At 42.7% G+C, this 14,714-nt stretch overlaps 2 protein-coding genes across 2 annotated transcripts; one reads left to right on the top strand and one right to left on the bottom strand.

The window, feature by feature from the left end:
• Positions 1 to 317: 317 nt before the first annotated feature.
• On the top strand, positions 318 to 13,087 carry LOC115158690 (calcium-binding mitochondrial carrier protein SCaMC-1). Its single transcript, XM_029707897.1, has 10 exons — positions 318 to 627; positions 2,064 to 2,190; positions 2,302 to 2,389; positions 3,095 to 3,206; positions 7,550 to 7,708; positions 8,049 to 8,201; positions 8,397 to 8,504; positions 8,695 to 8,862; positions 9,110 to 9,260; positions 11,859 to 13,087. The coding sequence occupies exons 1-10, from the start codon at positions 448 to 450 to the stop codon at positions 12,038 to 12,040; spliced, it is 1,428 nt and encodes a 475-aa protein (XP_029563757.1). The 5' UTR covers positions 318 to 447; the 3' UTR covers positions 12,041 to 13,087.
• A 67-nt stretch (positions 13,088 to 13,154) lies between these two features.
• On the bottom strand, positions 13,155 to 14,531 carry tmem69 (transmembrane protein 69). Its single transcript, XM_029707901.1, has 3 exons — positions 14,414 to 14,531; positions 14,244 to 14,293; positions 13,155 to 14,140 (listed from the first exon to the last, which is right to left on the bottom strand). The coding sequence occupies exons 2-3, from the start codon at positions 14,286 to 14,288 to the stop codon at positions 13,436 to 13,438; spliced, it is 750 nt and encodes a 249-aa protein (XP_029563761.1). The 5' UTR covers positions 14,289 to 14,293; positions 14,414 to 14,531; the 3' UTR covers positions 13,155 to 13,435.
• Positions 14,532 to 14,714: the final 183 nt, after the last annotated feature.

Here is a 14,714-nt window from a genome sequence, read left to right as displayed (position 1 = left end):
GATTTATTCTATCTGAAAGTAGTTAAATAGTTGTTAACATAAATTATTGTTGATCAGTGAATGCTACTGAATTATGACACATATTTTACGGCGATTCTAGGCTGCAAATCGCGGAAGTCCTCTTGACACTCAAACCAAAGATGGTGGGAAAATGAAGATAGGTCACTCGGGCCGTTTACCATTGAAAAAAGAATGTCAGTTCCGGTCTGCTTAACGGGGTGGTTCTCCCTCTGACATCAATGCGATGGCAGCTGGGTCTGGTCCGCTTAGCTCATTGACAGTAACGTGACCAGAAAAAAATAGGGAGTTAGATGTCTCGCTTCCTCTACCGTCTCTGGCCAAACCACAGTTGGCAGTGGCACGCAATTGATCTTCCAGTTTTTCTCCGCGGTCTCCTGTATTCATTATCCTGTCGAGTATCTCCTTTGAATTTGGATAACTGCAATAATGTATCAAGTCGTAAGAAAACTCGTGTTTACAGATTCATATTGTGCCAGTAACGCTCCGAAGACTTATGAAGAATTATTTGAGAAATTAGATGCCAACAAAGATGGGAAAGTGGATGTTGCAGAACTCAAAGAGGGCCTCTCTGCTTTGGGCATTGCTTTCGGGAAAGGAGACGCGCAAGTAAATAGCGTTTTACATATGAACATATAGACTGTCTATATGACAAAAAAACTTGTTATTTTAGTGTCAAAATGATATTTTTGTGTAGCGCAATTTCTAGATTTACACAATATGATGGTTGTAGCCCCTCCCATTGGCAAATCGTGTTGACAGATGCCAAGCAAATATATGAAAAAAACGTGTTATTTTTGTGTCAAAAGTACATTATTGTGTAGAGCAAGTTATAGAGCTACACAAGATGAAGGTTGTAGCCCCTCCCATGGGCAAATAGTGTTAACAGATGCCAAGCAAATGTGGCATTTTAACCAGTGACAAGGGATAGGTTTTACTTACTAAGCTATACAAAATTAAATGTATTCTAGTCTATTATTTGTTTGTCATTTAGCAGACGCTCTTATCCAGAGCGACTTACAGGAGCAATTAGTGTTAAGTGCCTTGCTCAATGGCAGATCGACAGATGTTCTAACTACTAGGGGCAGCAGGTAGCTTAGGTGAAGTACTGCATATCTTGCAGTACTTCACCTCTCTTTAACGGATTACCATTAAACAATCCATTTACTGTATTACACGTATCTTATATCATAAAGAGAGCAATGCACATGGGCATCCCGTGTCATAATTTCCCTAGATATGACTGAGGATGTTGGTTTTTGATAAGACTCAGTATCTTAATAACGTTTCCATATTTATTTCCATATACATATAGATAACACCTGGATCTGTCATATAGTACCAGGTAGCCTACTGTGCCATCTGAAAGCTGCAAGGATAGGGCATCATTAGAGATCATTTTGCCTGTAGCTTCAAAAGTTGAAACAGGAAAGGCAAGGTTTTATTGTTGCGGTGCGACTAAGGATAAGGCCACACCTTTAAAGGTAAAATATGGCATTCCTGCATTCCTTAGTTTTCTCCCAGTCACAGCCTTATGACTTTTAATTGATCTGTTTGCACAGAAAAGTGAAAGGCAACTTCTAAAACATTCATTCATGAAGGTCAGCATCAACTCATCCTTGATACTTATAATGATATGAATGCCCTATGCCCTGTTGTATGGAAGTTGAGTTGACATATAGATTAGATAATCTGCTCAGTGCCTGTATAGCCTACAAGCATAATTTTAAAGTCAGGTAGCCCATCCCTGGGTGAGGCAACACACCAATGCACTTTGACCCCATTACATTGATTTGGTCATACAGTCTATAGTACAGCATCCCTGTAAATTCAATGAATCCTCAGTGTTCTCTATAAAGAAATCCGTAGGTGGCACAATAGTCCAGCTAAAGGTTGAACAGCCAGCTGCCACTCTCCAGTGAAAGTGTTTCATGTAAGGGTTTTGGAGAGATTTTACAATTATTATTTCAAGCTAGGAATGTCTACACTAAGAAAATGAACAATGGTGGTGGATTGTAAATGTGTTTTTGTTTTATTATTCCCAGAAAATAGTTTCATCTGGAGACCAGGACAACGACGAGGGTCTTGACATCAATGAGTTCTCCAAGTATCTGAAGGAACATGAGAAGAAACTGCTGCTGACGTTCAAGAGCCTGGATAAAAACAATGACGGTATAGTAGTCTAACCCCACTACAACATATCAATACTTAAAATACAATCAATTATTTGATTCAATGTAAATGATTCTATATTTTATCTCATGGCATTGTTTTTTCCTACAGGACGCATTGACTACATGGAGATAAAGCAGTCCCTTGCCGACATGGGGATGGACATCAGCAAGGAAGAGGCAGAGAAGATCCTTCAGACGTAAGCCCTCAGTCATATATCTCACTGTCTGGTGACATGGCGGAACAACCCACATTGGGCATATATTTACTTTGAGGATACAGTACATCAACTCCAGCATGTTATCTGAGCTCACTCTGTGGTTGTTCTCAGTCATTAAATGTTTATGTTGGGCCTGGCACTTTCACTGTCCTCTGCTTGTGATGGGTGGGGACCTCAACATGGCTGCATTCTAGCCCAGCTAAGCTCTCCTGCAGTGGAGCTGATAACATTAATACAGCCCCTGACTGGGGATGAGGGTGGATGATAAACACCTAGAATGAAAACCAGGAAATAGCCTTTACATTGATGTGTAGTTTCTAGACTGTGTTGATAGCGTGAATATTATATTCTTTAAATAGATTATAGTTGAGTTGGAGAGTTACTACAGGACAGGGCATGACAGAGAGTGTTCATTTCCATAACCAAAGCACTCAGATAGACTGACTCACTTTTTGTCTAACAAATACTGGAGAGATAAGTGGAGAGAGAGGGATGAAGCAAGATAGAAGAGATAGAAATGGACAGGGAGAGCAGGTCTCCAGTAAAGTACAGAATGGATCAGTAATCTCATTTACTTATTGATTACTGTCGCTGCTGTCTGCTCTCAGCGGAAGTGCAGCCGTGAATTGTCCCCATTGTACAGACTCAATGACAGTGTCACCCTTCTGTCTCTCTGTGCTGTAGCATTGATGTGGATGGAACCATGACTGTGGACTGGAATGAATGGAGGGAACACTTCCTTTTCAACACCGCCACCAACCTGGAGGACATTATCCGCTATTGGAAGCACTCCACAGTGAGTGAGTGAGTGAGTGAGTGAGTGAGTGAGCATCTTTGTTTGTGTGGGAGTATGTGGTGGCTGGGTTATCCTATACATCAGAGTTAACAGTAGGGCCGCTTTCAAGGAATGGGACATGCTACTGTTCATGGCACACATCAACACCATCAACCCAGACACCCTGGGCCCAGTCTAATTCACATGCCGACCCAACAGATCCACAGATGACGCAATCTCTATTGCACTCCACACTGCTCTCTCCCACCTGGTCAAGAGGAATACCTATGTGAGAATGCTGTTCATTGACAACAGCTCAGTGTTCAACACCATAGTCCCCTCCAAGCTCATTACCAAGCTCAGGTCCCTGGGACTGAACACATCCCTCTGCAACTAGATCCTGAACTTTCTTACAGGCCGCCCCCAGGTGGTGAGGGTAGGGAACAACACATCTGCCATGCTGACCCTCAACACTTCGTCCTCTCCTGTACTCCCTGTTCACCAACGACTGTGTGGCCACGCACGACTCCAACACCATTATTAAGTTTGCTGACGACACAAAGGTGGTAGTCCTACAGGGAGGAGGTCAGAGACCTGGCAGTGTGGTGCCAGGAAAACAACCTCTCCGTCAACGTTAGCAAGACCAACGAGCTCATCGTGGACTACAGGAAACATCGGTGGGGCTGTACTGGAGCGGGTCAAGAGCTTCAAGTTCCACGGTGTCCACATCACTAAATTCTTAACATGGTCTTCTCACACCAGCTTAGTCATGAAGAAGCCACGACAGTGTCTCTTCCCCTTCAGGTTGAAAAGATTTGGCATGGCCCCTCAGATCCTTAAAAAGTTCTACAGCTGCATCTTGACCCGGCTGCATCACCGCTTGGTATGACAACTGCACCGCTCTTGATCGCAAGATGCTACAGAGGGTGGTGCGGATGGCCCAGTACATCATTGGGGCCGAGCTCCCTGCCATCCAGGACCTCTATACTAGCCGGAAAATTGTCAAAGACCCCAGCCACCCAAGCCATAGACTGTTCTCTCTGCTACCGCATGGCAAGCGGTACCGGAGCGCCAAGTGTGGGACCAAAAGGCACCTGAACAGCTTCTACCCCCAAGCCAAAAGACTGCTGAACAGTTAATCAAATGGCTACCTGGACTATTTGCATTGACCCTTTTTTGCACTGACTCTCTTACACCGACTCTAATGTACACTCACTGGACTCTACCCACACAGTCACACATGCTTACACTGACACTCCAACACACACACTACACATGCACACACACACAAAACACATTCACACATGCATATTGATGCCACACACATACACACACTTTCAAAGTATTCAAATACCCTGCTGCTACTCTGTTTATTATGTATCCTGATTACCTAGTCACTTTTACCCCTACCTACATGTACGTATTACCTCAACTACCTCTTACCCCTGCACATTGACTTGGTACCGGTACTCCTTGTATAAAGCCTCGTTATTATTATTTATTGTGTTACAATTTTTCTATTTTTATTTGCTAACTTACTTACTTATTAACTGCATTGCTGGGAAAGGGCTCGTAAGAAAGCATTTCACGTTAAAGTCTACACCTGTTGTAGTCGGCACGTGACAAATGAGCTCAACTATATCACAATCAGATATCAAAAGATTGGTGGTGACAGTTTTGCACCTTGCATACAAGCTCAACTTGTAACAAAACTTGCTTGAATATAGTAACTATTGTTGAAACAATGCTTCAACTGTCATTACATAAGGACAGTGCAATGCTGCGGTACCCTGTCTGCCCTTCACAACAGTTTGACAGACAGTAGAGGGGAGAATTGTGAATTAGAGTTCCTTTCCTGCTGGTTCTGGAGATGTCCCAGGACTTGTGTAATGACATGGTTCCTCTCTATGTCAATGGGATCAGACGGAGTCAAGAGTCAGTCAAGAAACAGGCAAAGGAGGGCAGGAGGGAGAGGAGGAGAGATAGAGGTGAAGTAATAGGCTTTGTCTTCTGTTTATACACTCATGTAGATTGTCTCCTGAATGAAAGACAGGTTAGTGATGTGGAGGGAACCAGCCAGTCACAGTAGAGGAAGGAACAGTCAACAAACTGACAGGTCATGTGGCAGTGCAACCTGGGGGTGCCGTTTTTATTGCTGAATATTTTGATATCCTCATGTCCTACAACAGTGCTCTCCAACCCTGATCCTGGAGAGCTTTGGATCCTCTGCCCATTCATCCACCCAAGAGAGAGAGGTTGAATAAACCTGCATGACTTAGCTAAACTAGGCTACGGTAAGCTAATTTAAGGCTGTCCTAGGAGCGGATTAGCTCGTTAGTGGCTTGGGACGGTGTGGGGGGTAAGGAAGTCAATGTGATGTCAGTCTGGGCAGGATAGGACCATCTTGTTATTGGGGTGGAGGTAGGCTACAGTGCCACTGGGACGTTGACTGGCTGGCCCAGTACATACATCTGGCTATTGCATGGCTCCGAATCGACAGACCGACCAGTACCAGGATCAGTATCACGGCTCAGATTCGGGCTGGGGCGACATGGCACTGCTGCAGCATCCCAAAGAAAAGTGGTTCTATATTGATTTTGAGGATGATGGAAATATCTATGAGGTGGAGATTGAGGTGGTAAGTTCCATAGAGATCCTATTAAATTACAAATTCTACGGTAAGATCACTCCTCTGTTCTCTATCAGCTCAGGTGTCACAATGGACTTAAACTGAATTTATACTTTGTTTTGTCCATGATAAAGTATATTTCTTTACCAACAATGAGCACTGAGGTGATCGTATTGGACCTGGAAGTCAGTATGCACATAAATTGTTTGGTTTGTTTATATTGTTGGTGGCGAATCTGTTGATTATGTTCATTACTGCATCCAGAGTTGTCTTCTAAGTTTTGTTTTTATTGTTGTATTGAAAATGGTGCATTGAATTTGCATTACATTGAAGGTGGTCATTTTTGTCCTCGAAAATTGGAGCAATCTGCTATGTCATGATAATAACACAATTGTACCACTGTAATAATATACTGGTATGTAATTGTTGAAATGGGACATTTGTTTCCGTTGTACCATATTGTTAAATGAGTATTTTGCATTGTTGAGCTAATACGCTGTAATTGGCATCAGTGGTGTCCATGTAGACAGACACATAGACACACCATGTTACATAAAGTGAGAATTAGGCCAAGGTAAAACATCAAGGGTTCGGTAGGATTAGGTTCAAGGATGGCATGAGGTTATAATTGGTCAGGGTGTTTGGACAGTGCTGAGGGGTATACTACAAAGCTGGGTCAATGAGTTAGTTAGCTAACTTTCCTACATGTTCTGAATTTTAACTTTACATTTTTTTTTAAAGATAAGCTTGAAATGGGCATGTTCTCATAGTTTCAACAACCAAAATCACTTATCTAAGTTTAGGTTTTTACTGAACCGAAAAATCTATAGTTATTTCTGGTTGTTCATCAAAGTTAGCTGACTAATTCATTGATCCTGCTAGTATACCACTCTGGTGTTATGTCACAGATCTTGGGAGGTGAAAGGGTTTGTTGCTGTGTAGTGCTGCAGTTGTGGGGTTCAGGTCTCTGGTGAAGGATGGATGTAATTACAATTGGCTCATTCATCCCCCTCCTCTCCCCTGAAACTATTCCCCAGGTCGTTGCTGTAAATGAGAATGTGTTCTCAGTCAACTTACCTGGTAAAGTAACGGTAAAATAAATAAATAAAATAAAAATTAGTGAGTGGGACTTAAAGATCTTGGTGAGATATTATCAAATAGGACCCATCTCCTTTACATGTTGGTCACCCTGATGATGTTGATGATGCTGCTCATAATTGAGCCTCCATTGCTTCATCATTCATCAAAATATTCATAATCAAATGTTATCAGCATTTGTTCTGTTTGACGCTCTTTCGATGTGGTCTTTTTTTTCGCGCTTTTCCGAACAATGTGCTTTGCTACTCCCAGACCCACATATATTTTAATTCATTATTAGAATATTTCAGCACACTTTGAACCAAAATGGATCAAATCAAGTTTAGTGTGGAGGTGCTGTTGTTGTCGGTCTAGAATTAAACCTGGTCCACGCCACACGCTTCTATAGTTTTATGCATTCAAATGCATTTTATGCGATGTATAATTGCAATTTTGTTTAGGCTACTGGTAATTTATTTAACTTTAACTTTTTGTTTGAATGAACTACTTATTTCTTCGACCTGGAAATCAATAGTATTGATTGGGGGTGCGTGCTTTCGTGCGTAAGAACACGCGTGTTAAGACTTTATTGGGGGCAAACTCAGTGTTTCTAAATGTTGGCTATATTCGTTAACAGTATGCATGTGTATTGTGATAGGTTCTGGATATTGGGGACAGCCTCACCATCCCTGATGAGTTCACAGAGGAGGAGAAGACAACAGGTGTGTGGTGGAAACAGCTGGCAGCCGGCGCCATGGCTGGGGCGGTCTCTCGTACAGGCACTGCCCCTCTGGACAGGATGAAGGTGTTCATGCAGGTATGTACTGTGGGCCTACATGCCTACCTCTATTAAGCATATGTCCAAGAAATGTATTGTGTATGTCCTTCTTGGTAAAGTTAGATGCAGTATACAGTAAATGTCAGGACCATATCAAATTAATTTACCTTTGTTGTGATGTTTGGATGACATGGGGAGATCCTACCTGCGGGGATCCAATTACAGGGAGCTAAGGAGGGGGCCCCCACAATAATTGAAATATCAATGCCCCCCCCCCCCACAAATGATACTGACAACAGGCACCACCAAGTGATGTTTGGCACCCCCAAGAGTCGCTGTGTAATTCGAACCCTGATTATCTGTGATTTCCCTTTCTCAGGTGCACGGCTCCAAGACCAATAAGATCAGTCTGGTGGGGGGCTTCAAGCAGATGATAAAGGAGGGGGGCGTCAGCTCCCTGTGGAGGGGCAATGGGACCAATGTCCTGAAGATCGCCCCTGAGACAGCCATCAAGTTCATGGCCTACGAACAGGTGAGAAACAATCAACCGTCTCTCTTTGTTGTTTTTAAGACCTGTGGATCAGGTCTATTTCGAGTTACTTGTTTCTTATCTGGCTAACCATGTAGCCACAAGACCGGGCATTATGTCTACTGCATTTGTATTCTGTATATATGTCTCTGGGCCATCAGCACAGTTTCACTTTGTTGGCTCTGTTCCTCTTGGCAGTATAAGAAGATGCTGTCGTCAGAGGGAGGAAAGGTCCAGACCCACGAGAGGTTCATTGCTGGATCACTGGCCGGGGCCACCGCTCAGACGGCCATCTATCCCATGGAGGTGAGAGGATGCGAGGGCAAGGGAATGGGATGGGAATGAAGTGGAGGGGAGTAGAGAGAAGGGAAGGGTAGAGGAGATAAATAAATGGGGATTAACATGAGTAGGAAGGAGAGAGGAGGGGAGTGCAGAGAGAGAATATATTCTGTGTAGTTTTATAACCAGCTAAAGTCTTTCTGCTTTGTCCTTTTAGGTAATGAAGACTAGGCTTACGCTGAGGAAGACTGGACAGTACTCAGGAATGTTTGACTGTGCCAAGAAGATCCTGAAGAAGGAGGGCGTGAAGGCCTTCTATAAGGGCTACGTTCCTAACATCCTGGGCATCATTCCATATGCTGGGATAGACCTGGCAGTGTACGAGGTGTGTCCAAACATTTCTAACTGGATAAAACAGTTTTTGTAGTTTTTTTTGGACAGGTCATTGGTGTAGCCTGGTCCCAGATCTATGTGTGCTGTATTGTGTTGTACTTCTTTGGTTGTTGGTTATAGAGCAAAAACCTTTGATGTTGACCCAGTTTTACCACTAAATGTAGGTGATTGTGATCTCTTGGCCTAATCATGATTCCTGACTCTCTCTTTGTGCTCTACTCTACCCCTTCTTACCTCAGAGTCTGAAGAATGCGTGGCTGGCCCGTTATGCCAAAGACACAGCCAACCCTGGGATCCTGGTGCTGTTGGCCTGTGGTACCATCTCCAGCACCTGTGGCCAGCTGGCCAGTTATCCCCTGGCTCTGATCCGAACCAGGATGCAGGCAGCAGGTAACCATTGTCATGTCTTTGACTATGCCGGATTAAGTGATATGACATGCTATTCTATAAAATCTTTTCTCTGTAATTAATATTACTTGATTAAGCTAATCATGTAAATGTAATTAACTACAAAGTCGGGGCACCACGAAAGAGTGTTTATAGAGCTGTTATCTTCTGAATAAACTCTTATAGACCTAGTAATAGTTTACATCAATAGCAGTCAATATTAATCGTCACCTTATTTCAGTCTCATCTGAACCAAGAATTCTACGATGTTATCTTCACGAACCCTGGCTAACAAGTTGAATCAGCAATACAAACTTTGGTTCAATTATTTGTTTACTAAATACCTAACTAATCACACAGAATTACATATACACAGAATGGATCATACATTGATTACTAATTATGTCCTACAAGAAAACGTCCCTGGGGGAGGAACCTGTATGACGTCTGGTTACACAAAGAGAGGGGGTTGGGCTTGAATGAAAGCGTGGGAGGACTGAAGAACAAAGAGAGAAGCTATGCTTCTTATGCATTCTAAATAACTGCCCATTTGGAAAAGGAAAATGCAATAAATATTTACTCTGAGCTGCGCTTCGGTAGGTTGGTCGTAGATGCTGGCCGTGTTGCCCAACAGAGATCTTCCTTGTCCCTTTAAGAGTGTCTCTGGTGGTAAACCCAATTCTCTCATTTAGAAGCTAAGATTGCATTTCATATTTTCACAAATAGTTTCATATTTAAATATTTAAATTGCACAACAATTCCATGTGAATCTGATAACTATAATGTGTAGACTTTCCACGATACAGTTTGTCATCCTATCATTAATAAGAATGTCTCAGATGACAACTGAACTGACATCATATTCATTAAGTACCAACGCATATTCTCCACTGGTTGGATTACCTAAATATGGTTCCTTTCCCCCCACCGTTTGATGTTCGCAGACTCTCTATATTTAACAAAGGCTATTCAAGAGTCCTTCAGTAGAGTCAAGAGAGAGAGGGAAGGGAGAAAGGTATTTATGGGGGGGTCATAAACCTTACCCACAGGCCAACGTCATGACACCGTCCTATCTCAGAGATCACTCAAAACCCAAACCTGTGACTGTACAAAGTGTTACAACACTGTCACATATTGAAACAGACTGGTCTCATAGACTAGATGTAACATAGTAAGGTAAAGGGGGATACCTAGTCAGTTGTACAACTGAAGGCATTCAACTGAAATGTGTCTTCCGCATTTAACCCAACCCCTCTGAATCAGAGAGGTGCAGAGGGCTGCCTTAATCGATATCCACGTCTTCGGCGCCCAGGGAACGGTGGGTTAACTGCCTTGCTCATGGGCAGAACAACAGATTTTTACATTGTCAGCTCTGGGATTCGATCCAGACACTGACACACCAACGCTCTTATGGTGTGGTTACATAAGACAACGGTTACTTAAGACAAAAACAAAAGGAGGGTGGTTGGTTGGGGTGGATGGAAGGGTTTATAAGGCAAACTTCTAGCAACCCATAGGTTGAATGTTTGTGTCTCATCATGGACATGTTTAGTATAATTAGCAACTTACAAGTAAAAATACTTGTAGCTACTTTACAACTACTTAGCATGTTAGCTAACCCTTCCCCTAACCCTTTAACCTTCCCCTAACCTTTTAACCTAACTACTAACCTTAACCCTATCCTTAACTCCTAAAGGCGTCTGCCTGCTTCAGTTCGGCTGACAGCTACCAGAAGTCGGCTAGGTGAATCAAACGAGTGTGCTCGCATACTCTCTTAAAAGACCTTCGAGAACAGTGGCAATAGTACTGTTTGGCCGTTTTGAGACGCCTTAGCCAGTATACACTTCCTCAAAATAGTCAGAATTAATCTAAGATAACTCAAGAAATCTGTCATTAATTTTGACGTTTTTTGCTGAGATCTTAGTTGCGCAATTTTACATCTAAGATGTTTGCAGTATTTCTCAATGAAAAAATGTGCATGAAAACGAGTCGTCTCTCGTTGAATGACAACAAAGAATCCCTACATTTGACGAAGTGGTGTACACTTCGGCTCCTGAACTTTGGCTGGCCTTGGGAAAAAATTTTGTGTGCCCGAACAGCCCGAAAAAACCCTTACCTTAGTTTAAAACATAAAAATGTCATCATAATATATGCAGAAATACCTCCGAACTGTTTCAGCTGGAAAGCGTGTGCAGGAAATTGGAATTCATAACATATTGTACGAATTTAAATTCGGAACATATACAAATTGCAATTCGGAACATATCATGCGAAATGTTTGATGGACATCCACAAATGAATGCTACCATACGAAACGTAACACACTAAATGGAGTGTCTCGGATTTATGTACAGAATAATACAAAATGCTTTCAGACCACGTTGAGAGAAACACCAAATCCCACTCCGGTCTCAAACACGATGTATTATCATGGCCAAGATGACTGACTGACTGAATTATATCCACGAAACCGAAGTCTTCAAAATATATAACTTTAGCAATTACTCTTTACAATCTATAGAGGAAATGGTGTTGATCGATTCAAATTAGTCCATGGTAATACCAACTTAATTTCCTCCCTGTCTTTCCCTTTTCTCTCAGCATCCATCGAAGGCTCAGAGCAGGTGACCATGAACCGTCTGGTGAAAAAGATCTTGGAGAAAGAAGGATTCTTTGGACTGTATCGTGGAATCCTGCCCAACTTCATGAAAGTCATCCCAGCTGTCAGTATCAGCTATGTGGTGTACGAGTACATGAGGACTGGGCTGGGCATCTCTAAGTGATGAGTGGTATTGTATTAGTGTGTGTGGGTTCGCATATGTGTGTCAGTTAGATTATTTGATACCATTTCCCTCCATATTTTCAGTCACATTTGTTGGGGTAAATTGCAAAATGTGAAATGCAAAAATACTGTTTACCTGTTCCACCAAAGCCTGGACTTAATCTAGCTGTTGCTAGGGTGTTAGTCCATTGTCCTGGGACCTTTTTTTATTACAACCACGCACACAAACTTTCCAAGGCAGTCTGAATGGTCATTAGTCAAACACTATAGTGGTTTACATATTTCAAGTTTACCCAAGCTTCCCAAGTATACCCCATTACCAAAGAAAGATACAGAGGTCTTTTTACATGTTTCACCTGAGATGCACAAACCTTAGATAATGTTATTATTTTTACATAACGCACTAGACAAGGTCAGTTACTGGAGAAATAAAAGAAAAAATATCTGGCGGAATTAGGGTTGTGTTCTAAATTTGAGTGCCAGGGTGAAATAGAATTAGGGTTGTGTTCTAAATTTGAGTGCCAGGGTGAAATAGAATTAGGGTTGTGTTCTAAATTTGAGTGCCAGGGTGAAATAGAATTAGGGTTGTGTTCTAAATTTGAGTGCCAGGGTGAAATAGAATTAGGGTTGTGTTCTAAATTTGAGTGCCAGGGTGAAATAGAATTAGGGTTGTGTTCTAAATTTGAGTGCCAGGGTGAAATAGAATTAGGGTTGTGTTCTAAATTTGAGTGCCAGGGTGAAATAGAATTAGGGTTGTGTTCTAAATTTGAGTGCCAGGGTGAAATAGAATTAGGGTTGTGTTCTAAATTTGAGTGCCAGGGTGAAATAGAAGATGGCTCCTGTCTTGTTGGAAGGAGGAGTCATGCAAATTTTGTTTTGCACATCTTGGGTCCATGAAAAAGGAGTATGTGCCTTATTGTGTGATTTGTTCAGATCTCTGCATGGGACCTGTGGGCCTGTCCATCCATCTAATTCGTCTTGCCTTTTTTCCAAAAGTTTTGTTAAATGAAATACTCCTGTTTTACAATAAAAAAAGACAATATTTTAATACAAAGGTGTGCCGAGTCCGTTCTTTCAAGCCTTTCACACATTCATTCATTGTAGGCTGAGGCTGGTCACGCCGCCATTCCATTGTTTTATTATCTGCAATAATAATGCATGACACACCACCACATGGATATACAGCAGATGTCTGAAACGTACCACCAGCTCGTTACAGTATTGCCAGAACCAGAGCCTAAAGGATACACATTTAGTATCAGTCAGCCATTTTTAAGTACCATAAATAACACAATCAAGCATATGCCATCGCAAACACTTTGCCATTTTAGAGATCTTTCCATTCACACTTAAAATATGTTCAATTACAAATGTGTCTGTACTCTGTAGCATGAATTCATTGCTCTGAGAATATCTTCTTCTCCGGGTAAACTCCCTTGAGAACCAGTGTGGCCACCAGTGAGAAGAAGGCCACCACTGACAGTATAGTACGCAGGGCTTTGAACCAGCTGGGGTAGGTGGGCAGCAGAGACAGGTCATAGTGTAGGGAGATGCCTAGCCCCATGATGACCATCATAGCTGCTGGGGTAATAGTGTCGCTGAACAGCATGGCCAGCCAGGCTAACAGGGATGGAACCACGCTATTGGCCAGGTTGATCCAGTCTGGCTTGGCCGGGCTAGTCTCCGGGATGGCAAAGCCCCACCGCGCACCGCCCAGAAAAGACAAGATAGACGCTCCATAGGCCACCTGGGCGAAGGCCACTTCTGGCAGGTAGGTCTCGGTCACAGCCATGACGAGCGGAGCAGCGATGAAAGGGATAAGGCTGGAGAGGCTCAGGTACAGCGCTGGTTTGGGGCTCTTTCCCAGGTCTCTCATGTCATAACGGAGCAGGTCCAATTCTCTGGGTGGAGGCTCTGGTTGTTGTCGTTTCTTCAGCCTCGCAGCAGAGCTGTGGAAGTACTGGGTCCTCAATAGACCAACAGCATCCCTTATTTTAGGGAGCAGCCTGGCCGAGGATACCCTGCAGGGCCACAGGGGACAGGAACTATAGGAGGCATCAGACACCCTGGCTGAGGCACCAGCAGACAGGCAGGACATTTGCTGTGGAGAGTCCCAATGCATCCATGGAAATAGAGATTCAATAAGATGAGTAGATGGACATGACATGAAACAATGTTTAGACTCCTCTTACAGGTAAACTCACCTTGTGAGCAGTAAGGATGGGTCTTCTAAATATACCAGCCAACATCTTATCTGAAAAGGTAGACAATGTTAATAGATACCCCAAAAGTCATATACTGTTATTGTCTCATCAAAATCACTGCCTCTGCGCAGAGAACATCTCTATACTATCTCGGATTATTGTATTCTTACTTGTTTTTCAGATGGGAATTAAATGTTGTTATAAATAAGTAAAAATCCGCTGTCCCTGATGTCAGACATACACCCTGCCGATTTGTGTGCGAACGTATATTTCTTCCGTCCGTACAGTGACCTATGAGAAGTCTGGTTCCACAACAGTTACCCCCCAGTAACGATGAATTGTTCAATTAAATGTGATGGATATATTTGCTACATCATTAAACAAATAAACTGACAGTCAAGGACCACATGTTACAGGCACAGCAGAGACCATTGTTTATAAACTGTTTATAACGCGTGGACATGTGCTCTT

This window comes from Salmo trutta, chromosome 22 (assembly GCF_901001165.1).
Source record: "Salmo trutta chromosome 22, fSalTru1.1, whole genome shotgun sequence".
NCBI classification, from domain to species: Eukaryota; Metazoa; Chordata; class Actinopteri; order Salmoniformes; family Salmonidae; genus Salmo; species Salmo trutta.
Note: the sequence above shows the minus strand (reverse complement) of the source record. Positions and strands in the feature narration are given on the sequence as shown.